This window comes from Notolabrus celidotus, chromosome 22 (assembly GCF_009762535.1).
Source record: "Notolabrus celidotus isolate fNotCel1 chromosome 22, fNotCel1.pri, whole genome shotgun sequence".
Classification (NCBI taxonomy): domain Eukaryota; kingdom Metazoa; phylum Chordata; class Actinopteri; order Labriformes; family Labridae; genus Notolabrus; species Notolabrus celidotus.
This window is the reverse complement of record NC_048293.1, coordinates 15,477,690-15,492,162: the sequence shown is the minus strand read 5'-3', so window position 1 is coordinate 15,492,162 and position 14,473 is coordinate 15,477,690. Positions and strand designations below refer to the sequence as shown.

The 14,473-nt window shown below is 39.9% G+C and overlaps 1 protein-coding gene across 2 annotated transcripts; it reads left to right on the top strand.

Moving 5' to 3' along the window:
• The first annotated feature begins 2,336 nt into the window (after positions 1-2,336).
• orc3 (origin recognition complex, subunit 3) lies at positions 2,337-14,250 on the top strand. Of its 2 annotated transcripts, none has more exons than XM_034674603.1 (20): positions 2,337-2,520; positions 2,661-2,712; positions 4,410-4,507; positions 4,901-5,039; positions 5,390-5,494; positions 5,616-5,779; positions 5,890-6,029; positions 6,213-6,372; positions 7,393-7,506; positions 7,616-7,749; positions 7,964-8,027; positions 8,122-8,238; positions 8,371-8,450; positions 9,305-9,438; positions 9,624-9,715; positions 9,811-9,908; positions 10,020-10,161; positions 13,401-13,517; positions 13,734-13,813; positions 14,023-14,250. In XM_034674603.1, the coding sequence occupies exons 1-20, from the start codon at positions 2,497-2,499 to the stop codon at positions 14,126-14,128; spliced, it is 2,160 nt and encodes a 719-aa protein (XP_034530494.1). In that variant the 5' UTR covers positions 2,337-2,496; the 3' UTR covers positions 14,129-14,250. The 2 variants fall into 2 exon arrangements, with proteins under 2 accessions (XP_034530494.1, XP_034530493.1); XM_034674602.1 differs by having other exon boundaries at positions 2,338-2,520; positions 9,621-9,715.
• Positions 14,251-14,473: the final 223 nt, after the last annotated feature.

Sequence of the window (14,473 nt, the reverse complement as noted above, 5' to 3'; positions counted from 1 at the left end):
AAATGTGGCCCCTGAAAAAAGTTTTGACACCACTCATAGACAAGCTCCTAGTTTGATGAAGCCCAAAGTATCACAGTCAACAAAGTATTTAGACTCATACAGAAACAAGGTTTAAACCTAACACCTAACACCTATCACAACATTTAATATTGTGTTTTATGCATCATACCTAAACATTGTTATTTGGAAGCATCGCTTGAATGAGCTTGTTATACATGAAGTTTGCAAAAGTAAATGTAATTTTAACTGCAGGGAGGCCACGAAGGGGAAACCAGGTGACGTGTCTGACGCCAGGCTGCAGACTCAGGACTGCATTTCTGGGACCGCCATTCTAATGAAACTGCAGCCTCCATCTATGGGGTTCCATTTGTGCCAAAAATATGTTGTCATGCACACTGTCTCTGTCTACCGAACATGTGAGAAGACGTGTCTATGTCTATGGAATGTTGAACTGTCCTTGTGTCATTTGACTTTGTCATTACATCGTGTCGTCAAGATGTGTCATTTGACAAAGTGTCATTATGATGTGTGTTATGGTTTGTTGTCTTGATGAGTAGTTTGGCAATGTCTAATAACGTCTTGTTTGACAGTGTCTTTACGTCGTCGCTATGAGTCGTCATCTTGATGTGTCGTCATCTTGATGTGTTGTTGCTATGCGTTGTTGCTATGCGTTGTTGCTATTGGTTGTCTTGATGTTTAGTTACTATGTGTCTTTGACAACGTCATTGCTATGTGTTGTTACTATGTGTCGTTTGACAACGTCGTCTTGATGTGTCGTTTGACAACATCGTCTTGATGTGTCGTTTGACAACGTCGTCTTGATGTGTCGTTTGACAACGTCGTCTTGATGTGTCGTTTGACAACGTCGTCTTGATGTGTCGTTTGACCATGTTGTCTTGATGTGTCATCTTGATGTGTTGTTGCTATGCGTTGTTGCTATGGGTTGTTGCTATTGGTTGTCTTGATGTGTAGTTACTGTGTCTTTGACAACGTCATTGCTATGTGTTGTTACTATGTGTCGTTTGACAACGTCGTCTTGATGTGTCGTTTGACAACATCGTCTTGATTTGTCATTTCACAACATCGTTGCTATGTGTCATCTTGATGTGTATTGTCCCCTAACACTAATTTATTTTTCATGCATCATAGCCTACTAACAAGGACAATCGGAGTAAACGTCAAAATATGGAAGTATATATTTTATATAAAAATAGTATATAAACAATAATACCAGCAAAGATTAGTCAGAGTGATCAGAATGAATTTAAATCTTACAATACATAATGCAACAACGTTGTCAAAGACAAATAGTAACTACACATCAAGACGACAGGTAATAAAGATGCTGTCAAACAAGACGTTATTAGACATTGCCAAACTACACATCAAGACAACAAACCATAACACACATTATAATGACACTTTGTCAAATGACACATCTTGACGACACGATGTAATGACAAAGTCAAATGACACAAGGACAGTTCAACTTCCATGGACATAGGCTGTTTCCGAAACGGCCTGCTACATACTACTTACTAATGTAGTAGGCAGTAGGTATTGTCTACTACATACTGCATTTGAATTTAGTTGTAGTATGACTGTTCTGTCCGATCTGTCATGCAGCATGCTGAGCCAGACTTCGCTGGATTTCGGGTTTCGGAAAGCAGAAGTAAACAACGGCGAAGCCGATAAATAAAAAGCTTATTTAGCATCCATTTATGATTTAAAAAGTTAGGAAGTGGTTTATATGTAATTTGATAACTTTCACAGCACCCAAAAACGGATTTCCTCCCGTCAAAAAATGAGGAAAAAGAAAAAGCAGAACGAGCGCTGTGCATTATGGGAAACAGTACGCGAGGAAGACTGGTCCGATGCACACTGAGATATTTTCCCGAATCAGTAGACATCCGGGGAGTTTTGGCATACTGCAGATTTTGCTCTTGTTCACATACTACTTACTACATACTGAATTTTGGACATATCAGTACGTACTGCTAGTATAGTAGGCGATTTCGGAAACAGCCATTGACACATCTTCTCACATGTATAGTAGACGTAGATCTAGTGCGCATGACGACATATTTTGGGCACAAACGGAACCCCATAGATTTTGGGATGTTCAAGATGAGCACTGTTTAAAAAGAAAAACGTAAAATCAGATAAAGATATGATTACTGAATAAAACTTAGGTTTAAAACTATTGTCGTCGCATGTTTGAACTTAACACGTAGTTATGTAAGTAAGTTTAGTTGATATTGTCTTTGTATTCAAAGCTTCAAGAAGCAATGAGCATAACGTGAAAGTAACCCGCTGGACAGTTTAGTCGTTGAACACATCCTCTTCCGCATACGTCACTTTGGCGGGAAGTAGTGGCCACCTCGTAAGGAACAACACGAGTCATTTAAAATAAACAATTGACCTTTTAACAGCCTGCAGCTCCTTTCACCGGCTTACTATCACACATATATACCGTCATATCTCATTACTGCTGTGATGTCTACTTCATCCGTGTCAAAGGTAATAATCGGACGTTATATTGCATGTTAGGTTATGTTTTTATTAATACTACACAGCATGGAAACATGACAGTGTGGTTTATTTCACAGTGTTCATAGGTAACTGGTAGTGTTGGTAATTTATTGCTCTCATTTTTTCAGGGTTGCTTCGTTTTTAAGCCAAGTGCCAAGAAGAAAAAGACACAGAGTCTGGGTGAGTTTTTGAAATGTAGAAAGCCATGATACATGTCATGTCACTATCATGTCCTAAATCAGGGGCTTCAAACTCATTTCAGTTCAGGGGGGCCACATACAGCCTAAATTGATCTGAAGTGGCCAGGACCAGCCAAATCATAACCTATAAATAACAACAACTCTAAATTGATCTCTTTGTTTTAGTGCAAAAAAAGTACAAGTACATTCTGAAAATGTTAACATTTAATGAACTATCTTTCTATAAAAACAGCTGTTGTGTTTTTTGCCATGATGAGTCTCATAGTGGGGAGAATATTTTACTCTTTAAGCCCTGTAACATGCTGCGAACACACCAAACACACAGGTTACCCATTCACCTGACACACAGTGTAATGTTTACAGCAAATCATATTTTACTGAGATACAGACCTTTGTTCAGTGGTGCGATGATAACCACCTTTTTATCAATGTGAAGAAGACACAGGAGATGGTGTTTGACCCTCGTTCTGTGGGTGATCACACTACAGTCCATGACAAAAACATCTGTCAGGTCGGCTCCTAAAAATATTTAGGTGTCCGCCGGGATATTGAGTTCAGCTGGGAGGCCCACATTGATAACCTGTGTGCCCTCATACAGCAAAGATTGTACTTTTTACGTCGGCTCAGGGTGTTTGGTGTGAATCAGCAGGCTTTGTTTTTGTTTTATCAGGCTGTACTGGAGAGTATTATTAGGTATGGGATGACAGCATGATACGGTAACCTCTCTGTTCAGCTCAAAACCAAACTCTCTCGCCGGGTGCAGACTGCCATGATGGTCATAGGGAAGACTGGCAACCCTTCCCTTCAGGCCATTTATGAGCAGTGTGTTCTTGGGCAGGCTCAGAGAATACTTGGAGACCCATTGCACATCCTTTACTCTGAGTATGAACTTTTACCGTCTGGAAGAAGGTACAGAGTCCCCAAATGTAAATTGAATCGTTTTAAAAACTCCTTTGTGCTGATCTCTATTAGAATTTTAAATATTAAACAGCATGTTAGGGTTAGGACAGTGTTATGGTGCTCTCTCTTTAAGAGTATGCTGTGTGTTGTATGAATGTGTACTATTTTTTGTACTTTTCTTATTTATTTATGTGTTCTTGTGTCATTGTGGTGATTTTTGTAGGAGCAGGTAACGTGCAGCACTGATGTCAAAGACAAATTTTCCTACGGGGACAATAAAGTACATCGTATCTTATGGTAAAAGAACAGATAGATTATAATAATGAAGAAGGTAAAGTTGACTATTTTGGACCCCTCAGCTCCAGCATGAACAGTTTGCTTGCTGGACAGTGTTGTATGCAGGGGTGTAGTGCTAGTGTTAGTAGTTATTGGATCATCTTATAGTGCTCTATAAAGTCTTTATGAATCTTAACCGGATTATGCAAACAGCAAGTCATCTATTTTCTCACTTTGGGAAAAAAGGTCCTGGAAAAAAAGCACAGTCCGTGTGCGATCTGTCAGCACTATGATTATATGTGATGTGACCCACAGAGGACAGATCTGAAATAGTAGTTACTTTTTATTGAAAATTTGCAGTTAATGTTTAATTTTTTCACTTTGCATAGTTGTTACGCCGGCCGGATTGGAACCTCTGGTGGGCAGGTTTTGGCCCAAGGGCGGCATGTTTGACACCCCTGTCCTAAATTATACTTTTATTTGACCCCCATGGCTCCACAGAGGATTACTTCGTCAGTGGCTGTGAAGGTGCAGAGAACAGTGAAACAAGATTTAGACTTTGTCAGGATTTATGGGACAAGATTAAAGAAAATACAGAGGTAAGAACAGATCATTTGTCTTTCTAGCAGAATGTGAAAAGTCAGTCCACAGTGTGAATCTGTTAAGTAAACATCTTTATCTTTGGTGTCTTGATCAAGTAAAGGAGTTCGTGCTAATGATGATCATTAATTAAAATATATTTTTTTAGAACTTGTCTTTATAGAATAATACAGAATCCATACAGCATTATAAAATGTCAGAACATCCCAATACCATCCCAACTCCTAAACCATATTAGTGCTTTTCATTTTAACCAAACCCTCAACTCCTTTCTTGCACCATGACTCAGAGGAACGTAGAGGCTCTAAATTGAATTTGCAAAACAATTTATGGATTTGAATTAATGAAAACATTGAAATCAAGTCTAACCATTATGTTTCCCTACCCCTCAGGTCCTGCAGGAAGAACTCAACAGGAAAATCTTGGACAGCTTGCTTGACTTCACAAAGAAGTGCTCATCCACTCCCTCGCACAGTAACTGGGCAGCACAGATGAGGGCCAGTGAGATTCCCACAGCGGCACTTGTTCTCGGTATGTTTTTTAAGATTGATTTTTGGGTCTGTTTGCATTTATCTAATAATCAAGCTGATGAGAAATAGGAAACTTGTGCAGAGGAGAGATAGGTGAGTTAGACGTGTATCAAAAGGCTAACCACTGGAGTGGAACTTGACGCTTATTCATTGAGGACTAGAGCCAAACCAGCACTCTTTGTTCTAGGTCTGGTGTTGTGCTGATGAGGCGGTACCTTTTGATGGTTACAGATTGAATCCTAAAACTTTTTCCTAATTACAAATCAGTGGTAGCGTATTGTCCTACTTTTTTTCACACTCATAGTATGCTATTTCAGGTTTTGTGACGTCTGATTGAACATTCTTTCTCAGGTGTGAATGTCCCAGACCACGACATGACCTTCCAGAGTCTATCTGACCTGCTGCAGCAGTCTGTCAGCCCGTATGTGGCCTCTGTGCAGGCCAAAGAGTGTGGAGGTAAGGGTCTCTTATTTTGACATCTCAAAGAAATATGTATTGGAGTAAATATGGTAATCGCCTCATATTATATATATTGTTGATGAACTCCCCTTCACTGTTTTTTGCATTTGTGTTTCAGCATTGAAGCATTTGATGAAGAGAGTGTTGGAGAGGCTGATGGACACTGTAGTCACTGTGGATGATGACGAAGAGGAGGAGAATGAGCCTATCAGCACACAGCTCCACAAGAGTGTGCACTGCTCGCTTGGTACACTCTGTGATTGGTACAGTGCAAAAACAAAGGTGGGATGGTGGAGCATAGCTATTGTAAATTACTTGACATTTGCTATTAGGTGCATACAAACTAAGCTCACCTGGAAGTGTACAAAATGGTATTTTCTCTCTCACTTTAGAAATCCAATTCTGGTACTCCCGGAAAAAAGCGCAGCTCTTCTGATGGTGATGATCCACAGCAGCCTCCTGTTGTAATCATCTTCAAAGATTTAGAGGTGTTCAACCCAAGAGTTCTTCAGGACTTCATTCTCATCTGCAGGTCACTTGAAATTCCCTTTTCCTTGGCATTTATTGTAATGTTCAAATATTGTATTAGGAAGCTTTCATTTCCGCCTTCCCGTTACCTTTTTAGTGTTAAACTAAATGGCTTACGTACAAAAGGTTCATATATCACAAGTTCTGTATATCTAACTCACTCTTTAAAATGTTCTTTCTTCCTCAGCCGCTACATTCAACGTCTTCCCCTCATGTTCATATTTGGTATCGCCACTTCACCCAGCACCATCCAGAATATGCTGCCACACTCTGTGTCCTCCCTGCTGTGTATTGAACTCTTCCAGTCTCTGTCCTGTACACAGCACCTGGCCACAGTCATAGACAAGGTAGTTCCACTCTTGCATACAGTACAGTACAGTACAGTACAGTACAGTACAGTACAGTACAGTGCAGAAGAAGGCACATGGAGTTCAGAAAATAAAGCAGACAGTTAATCAGCATGTTGTTGTAAAAGGCGGCTGTACGCATTAGCTACAAGTTTGATTAGAGAAGCAGTTTATTTTTTTATGTGCTGCATATTAAACTGAATGATTCTCAAATAATGACATTATTTTCAGTACTGTAAAAACACTTTAGGTGTTTAACTTTTGACTGCTTCACTGTATGGTACATATTCACGGCTGAGCAAAAGGACTTTATAATCAGGCACATTGGTAAAAATGTAGCTGTAGTAAAATGTGTTTTGATTGAATTCAAACTTTTATGATTCATCGTGAAAGATTACACTTTGCAGTTAATGTATAAACACTACCAGGCAGAAGTTTGGTCACACCTTCTCATTCAAGGGTTTGTATTTATTTTAATTATTTGAAACACTGTATGTTAATACTGAAGACATCAAAACTATGAAAGAACATATATGGAATTATTTAATTTACAAAAAAGTGTTAAACAAACCAGAATATGTTTTATATTTCAGATTCTGTAAAGTAGCCCCCTTTTTCCTTCATGACAGCTTTTGCACACTCTTGGTATTCTCTCAGTCTGCTTCATGAAGTGGTCTCCTGGAATGGTTTCTAATTAACATGAGCCTTGTCAAGAGTTCATTTGTAGAATGACTTGCCTCCTTAATGTGTTTGAGAACATCAGTTGTGTTGTTCAGAGGTAGGGTTAGTACACAATGGATATCCCTATTTGACTAGTTGTAATCCAGATTATGGCAAAACCAGATTATTTCATAGTTTTGATGTCTTCAGTATTAATCTACAATGTTTAAAATAATTAAAATAAAGAAAAAACATGGAATGAGAAGGTGTGTCCAAACTTTTGACTGGTAGTGTACATTGATACATATAAATCTAAACCCAGGAGGTTAAAAGTAATGTCTCTCATATTTTTGCTTCCAGTTGATCCTGACTCATCACTTCCCCTTCAAGCTGAACGGTAAAGTGATGCAGGTGCTGATCAGCATCTTCCTCTACCACGATTTCTCCGTGAGAAACTTCATCAAGGGCGTTCAGGTGCAGAGTACTTTCTATGCTCTTCATCCTCTATGCATCTTTCCGTTTATCTCTCTACCTTCCTGTTTGATGCAGATGAAACAAACCTTCTGTCTTTGTCTTTGAGCAGCTCGCTCTGCTGGAGCACTTTCACTCTCAGCCGCTCAGTGTGCTCTGCTGTAGGAAGAAGGAGGCTCTGCTCAACGTGATGCAGCTCAGTCCCGGCGACTTGGAGAGGATCAGGCAGCTGCCGTCTTTTCAGAGGTGCACACACAAACGACCAGTTGATTTCTTGATTGAGTGGAATAATGTCCATTAAGACCTTTCATGCAAGGATGCAATTTGGCAGCAGGCAGTGACCAAACTGCAAGAACAGGTTGTGGTGTCATGTTATTCAGTAGCTTGTATTATAGCTTGTTTCTCCTTTTGTTATCTTGAAATTAACTTATAAATGAAGTATCACCTGTGTTATTTTTAGGTATGTTGAGAAGCAGGAGCCTGAGGAACAGGAGAACCTGTCAACAGATGACACTCATTTAAAGGTACATCCCCTGTTTTAATCTACAATCAGCCAATAATAAGGGAACACACATGATCAGAGTCTAATTCTAATACTCTTCTCTTTATTCTTTTCAGGAGGTGTGTAAGACGCTGATAAAAGACCTTCGCAAATATCACAAGAACTATTATCCTGTCCTGAGGTGTCTCCACACTCTGGCCACATCTTTACCTCGATATCCTCTTGGAAAACAGGCAAGAAATTAATACTTTAATGAAAGAAATTAATAAATGTAAAGAAAAACATTGAATACATACTTTTCTCAGTTGTAAAATATTTTATATGAAGCAGTTTTGATATAACACTGCTCCATCTTTGTGCTGCAGATCAGAGAGCTCCATTTAATTTGTCTGGAGAAGAATGTATGGGAAAATGAGGATTACCAATCAAGCATGAAGCTTCTGAAGTAAGTCATGGTACATTTCCTCAGTGGCAGCAAGTATGAGCAATACATTTACTATGTATTTATAAAATAACTAACAAAGTATAACTAACAAAGGTGTTATTAGACATACATTTATGTTGTATTGCCAACTTATCTTAGACATTTTACTAAGAGTAAGCAACATCTTCAGGAAATTTGGAAGAAAAAACTGCTCCTCCTGGTGGCCAAACAGCTACTCATTTCCATTAACAGTTTGAAACTAGGTTAAACTGTGAAAAATCCAGAGTCTAGTTCAACAACAGGCAAGTCTGACTTTTCTCTATTTAATTTTTAATTTTAATTGAACCTTTATTTTACCAGGAATAGTCCCATTGAGATACATCTGTTTTACAAGGGAGTCCTGGCCAAGACAGCAGCATAAAAAGTTTCACATTGAGAACAAGACAAAACATATAGTAACAAGTAACTATTACATCAATTTATAAATTAGTAGTGTTAAGCTCTGAAACATGTGCACAAGCTGATCAGATTATCCTTTTATCCTACTTTTAAAATCTTCCAATCGAATTAAACTATCCAGTTTTAAGTGACCTTGAAGCTCAGACGAAGAAGAGGGAGCAAAGACATTAAAAGCACTTGTACCAAAGACAGATCGAGTCTGAGGAATGACAAAAGAATTTGTCCATGGGACAGAAGATGACAGCCACTGACAACTCTAGGAGTCAATAAAGACCATAAATAAAACGGCAGCTCCTGTAGCACGGCCTTATAAAGAAAGACATACCAATGCTCCATTCTTCTGTTGTGTAAGGAAGACAAGCCTACCTTTTCATACAAGATAACACTTGTTAACCTCTCTTGATTTCCCCCCGCAGGATGCTGGCTAAAGACGAGCTGATTAACCTGCTGCAGAGGTGTTTGGAGATTCTTCAGCCTGTCAAGTCAAAACAGATGGAGGATGCCAGAGTTCAACTGGAGGAACTGCTCGTGAAGTTCAAACAGTTGGACAGTCAGTAGTAAAAATAAGAGAAAGCACCCACATTCTCTGCTTTTAGATTCCTTCACCTTGCAATGGTTCATTTTCTAAATAACTACTACCACAGGAGGACGAGGCAGTGGAAGTGCAATGCATATACATCTCTCTTTGATTTATTATCAAGTTTTTAAGTATTGTTGTCTTGTTCTGAACAGCAGCAGCTGCTGAAGCTCAGCCGTGTGTGGAAGAAAGTATCATCTCCCCTGTGAAAAATCTTGGAAAGAAAACTGATCTGTTCCAGCTGCAAAAGGTTTTTATGAAGAATTTTATCTTCTGTGAGCAGACTTTGAACTGACTGCTGTAGTACTTTGATTCTGAAATTGGTTATTATTTTTTGTCTTCTAGACGCTGCTGGAAATGAACGAGACTAGAAGATCCAAGAAACTGAGTCCGTTTGAGCTCCTCCGAAATGAAGCTCTGGAGTTAATTGACAGCTTGGTGAAGTAAGACGTTCCTTCTTGCTCTGCTGAAGATGTGCTGCAACAGTCACACAGTGAAACATCATAAATGTTATATATTCTTCCTCCACTGACCTCTCTCTCTCTTGCACCCAGGAGTCACCTGTCCCCTCCTGAGTCGCTGACACTGAATGAAGTTTGCTACTACAGTTCTTCTGCAACTGTGAGACGCCACCTCAACGCAACGCCTCGCACCTCCATTCAGGCCGCTCTCAGCAGCCCGTACTATTATCTTCAGGTACATCTGCCTCATGTCAAAATCCTTGAATAAGGAGGAACTGAAAGCAAAGGAAATATTTATAATTGCTGATGTCAAAGGAACGTTATTCAAACTACACCCATTTTCCTCTTACATCATGCTCAGGGTGGGAAGCTTTCATGCCGTCATGCCATCAAGAGGATAACATTTTTATTTCTAACCATTCTTATTAATTCACATCGCCCAGATTAATCAGCAACAGAAAAGACAATCTGCTCATTTTTCCCACTAGTTACAGCTTACGTTCGCTTCCAGTTTATTTGGAATGATTTAAATTCCCTGCTACAACCATTTTGTTTGGAACAACTAGTTCAAGCACTTACTAGCCAAGAACAGTTTGTGAGGAAGTGCTGGAACCGGACCATCAGCAGCCTTAGGTAGCCAATAGATTATCAAATATATTGTTTTATATAATATAGCCTGATGTACCCATATTTTCTCATTTATTGTCTTCTCAATTGATTGTTTATCCAGAAGAGGTGAAATAATAAAGATTGTCAGATACCCTTAATTGTTATGACTTACACCCTGTGCCCATACTCGCAAAACAATCTGAGTCCTCTCAGAGGGCTCCTTTCTTAGACTAAAAGAAGGCATATTAAACAAAGAGACTTTTCTGTGATCAAGGAGTCTTGGCTTTGATTGAGAAGTCTTAGCTGGGCTCCAGCAGAATTAGCTGTGATTGAGGAGTCTTAGCTGTGATTGAGGAGTCTTAGCTGTGATCGAGGAGTCTTAGCGGTGATCGAGGAGTCTTAGCTGTGATCGAGGAGTCTTCGCTGTGATCGAGGAGTCTTAGCTGTGATCGAGGAGTCTTAGCTGTGATCGAGGAGTCTTCGCTGTCATCGAGGAGTCTTCGCTGTCATCGAGGAGTCTTAGCTGTCATCGAGGAGTCATAACTGTGATCGAGGAGTCTCAGCTGTGATCGAAGAGTCTTAGCTGTTATTGAGTGATCTAGGAACATTTCCCATTTTCACAGTAGTCTCATCACTTGCTGATAGTTAAAGCTGTTACCACCCATACAGTACTTGAGCTGGCTGCCCAATGTATATTTACAACTGCTTAAGCTGACTATTTCCACATTCCTCTCAGAGGGCTCCTTTCTTAGACTAAAAGAAGGCATATTAAACAAAGAGACTTTTCTGTGATCGTGGAGTCTTATTTGGGATCAAGGAGTCTTGGCTTTGATTGAGAAGTCTTAGCTGGGCTCCAGCAGAATTAGCTGTGATTGAGGAGTCTTAGCTGTGATTGAGGAGTCTTAGCTGTGATTGAGGAGTCTTAGCTGTGATCGAGGAGTCTTAGCTGTGATCGAGGAGTCTTAGTTGTGATCGAGGAGTCTTAGCTGTGATCGAAGAGTCTTATCTGTGATCGAGGAGTCTTCGCTGTGATCGAGGAGTCCTAGCTGTGATCGAGGAGTCTTAGCTGTGATCGAGGAGTCTTAGCTGTGATCGTGGAGTCTTATCTGTGATCGAAGAGTCTTATCTGTGATCAAGGAGTCTTCGCTGTGATCGAAGAGTCCTAGCTGTGATCGATGAGTCCTAAGTGTGATCGATGAGTCCTAGCTGTGATCGATGAGTCCTAGCTGTGATCGAGGAGTCCTAGCTGTGATCGAGGAGTCCTAGCTGTGATCGAGGAGTCTTATCTGTGATCGAAGAGTCTTATCTGTGATCAAGGAGTCTTCGCTGTGATCGAAGAGTCCTAGCTGTGATCGATGAGTCCTAAGTGTGATCGATGAGTCCTAGCTGTGATCGATGAGTCCTAGCTGTGATCGAGGAGTCCTAGCTGTGATCGAGGAGTCCTAGCTGTGATCGATGAGTCCTAGCTGTGATCGAAGAGTCTTATCTGTGATCGAGGAGTCTTCGCTGTCATCGAGGAGTCCTAGCTGTCATCGAGGAGTCATAACTGTGATCGAGGAGTCTTATCTGTGCTAGAGGAGTCATAACTGATCGAGGAGTCATAACTGATCGAGGAGTCTTATCTGTGCTAGAGGAGTCATAACTGTGATCGAGGAGTCATAACTGTGATCGAGGAGTCTTAGCTGTGATCGAAGAGTCTTAGCTGTTATTGAGTGATCTAGGAACATTTCCCATTTTCACAGTAGTCTCATCACTTGCTGATAGTTAAAGCTGTTACCACCCATACAGTACTTGAGCTGGCTGCCCAATGTATATTTACAGCTGCTTAAGCTGACTATTTCCACATTTTTATTCAACTTTCCTACCCATGAAGGCTATGATTGCCTCTTAAGAAAGATAAACTATTAGAGTGTGATCTTTACTTGCCCAGCACTCCTCTGTAGATTATCAGAGAAAGAGAGAGACACATCTGTTGTTCCGTCTCCTTAAATGCTGATAGCAGTGCGTTGTCTCAGGTCAAATATGAACCTTCAAATGCTGTTGTGTTAATCATTATGTGCAGATAGACTGCTGTCTATGTTACTCTGCACACACAAAGTTGACCCAACATTATAGGAGATTTATCTCACTTATTTTCACCTTTCCTTGCGTCAGTCCGGGACACCTATGGAGTAGATTTGCAACATTAAAAAAAACTTCTCACTCTCATTTCAGCAGTATACAGCTTCTGCCTGAAACTCTTCATTCCAGCTGCTTTCCAGTGAAGTTGGACACAGCTTTCGGACGTTACTTTTCACACCGCTTTGTAGTCCTGAAAACGACCTGAAAGTTATGCCTATACAGAAGACGTCTGAGGCTAGCCCTTAGATCCCCACTATAGCTATTGTTACATTAACTACTACAATGTTATTTGACTAACTCCATTTTATTCAGCATTTGGAGAACATTTCTCCTCACACTATTTTCTCTCCTGCTTGAGAAACTCTTGAACCTCTTTTAAAGTCCTCTCAGAAGTCCTCCGCACTACTCCTAACAGATTTAACCATGGGAGATCTCTGAAGGGCTGAGCTGTTTGTGAGTAACTCATGTCTGTACCAGGATCCAGTCCTAACTTGAAAGAGAGATTCTTAGAAAGGGTCATGATTTGAAGAATTTTCTCTGAATTTTGTCCCTGAGAGCAACCCTTTGTACTTGGAAACTTTGTGAATAAGGTCACTGGAATACAGCAGAAAAACATTACAGTATAACAGCATTTGAGCTTCCTAACCCTTGCATGATGTCAGAGAACAATAGCAGATGTAAGAGTATAGGGAATAAGCTCAAGTCTGGAAACACACTCTAAAAACTCCTTTCTTCCATCATTAGAACACCAGCCTAAAAACTGAAGATGGCTCCGTCTCTAATGCTGCTCCTGATATCTGCATTGCATACAAACTTCACCTGGAGTGTGGCCGGCTGATAAACCTCTATGACTGGCTGGAGGTAAGTTCAAACATTTCATTACTTCCTGTTTGGCATATTATGTACAGCAGCTTTCAACTCTGCCCTACAAACGTTGATGGTTTGAAGTTTGTTTTTCATACTTTAGAGGATTTATTGATCCTGTAGATTGATTTGTAACATTATCGATCTGAAAATCCATGACTAGCCTGAAGTAGGATCAGTGCTGAGGTTAAATAATCGTTTTTGTTTTTTCAGGCATATGCAACTGTTGTCTCTGCTGCTGAGGGCAACAATCCAGATTCTGACAATTTCGGGAAAGTGGACGAAGTCAAACAGTATCCTTCTTGAACTTTTATAAACATTTTTTTGCCCCACGCTCTTTCACTACTTCTATATGTGCTTAATTTTGTAAGGTAGAGACTTCTCCATTAAGGAAAAGGAAGTTTCAATGATATGTTTTATAATGGATGAAATGGACACTTGGTACAATAGCAGAAGGTTTTTAATATCATTTGTAAAATGTTGTCCTTAACTTGTTCCTCAGTGCTCGTTTCATCCGAGCTGTATCCGAGCTCGAGTTCCTGGGCTTTATTAAATCCACCAAACAGAAGACTGACCACGTGGCTCGACTCACCTGGGGAGGCTGCTGAGTGGAAGTCAGAAATAAATACACACACGCACATCTGTAGCTCTATTTCATTCAAACTCTTATCGAGTTTTAACATTTTGTTCTGTATAATTTCCTCTTAATAAAATGAGTATTGTCTGGTAATCATGAATGTTAAATTTCACAGAGCTCTGAACACAGTACATGTTGATAGAGGTGGATCTTCTAACATTTTCACAATGGAAGGATCATCTGGTTCAGCTAATATTTTGCTGCACTTTGGGAAAAGCTCAAATAGATGCTTAGTATTCAACTACAAGCTTTGCAGAAGACATGATAAGGTCAGATTTTTGGTAAGCACACTAAACATACGTAAGGAAAAGTCTGC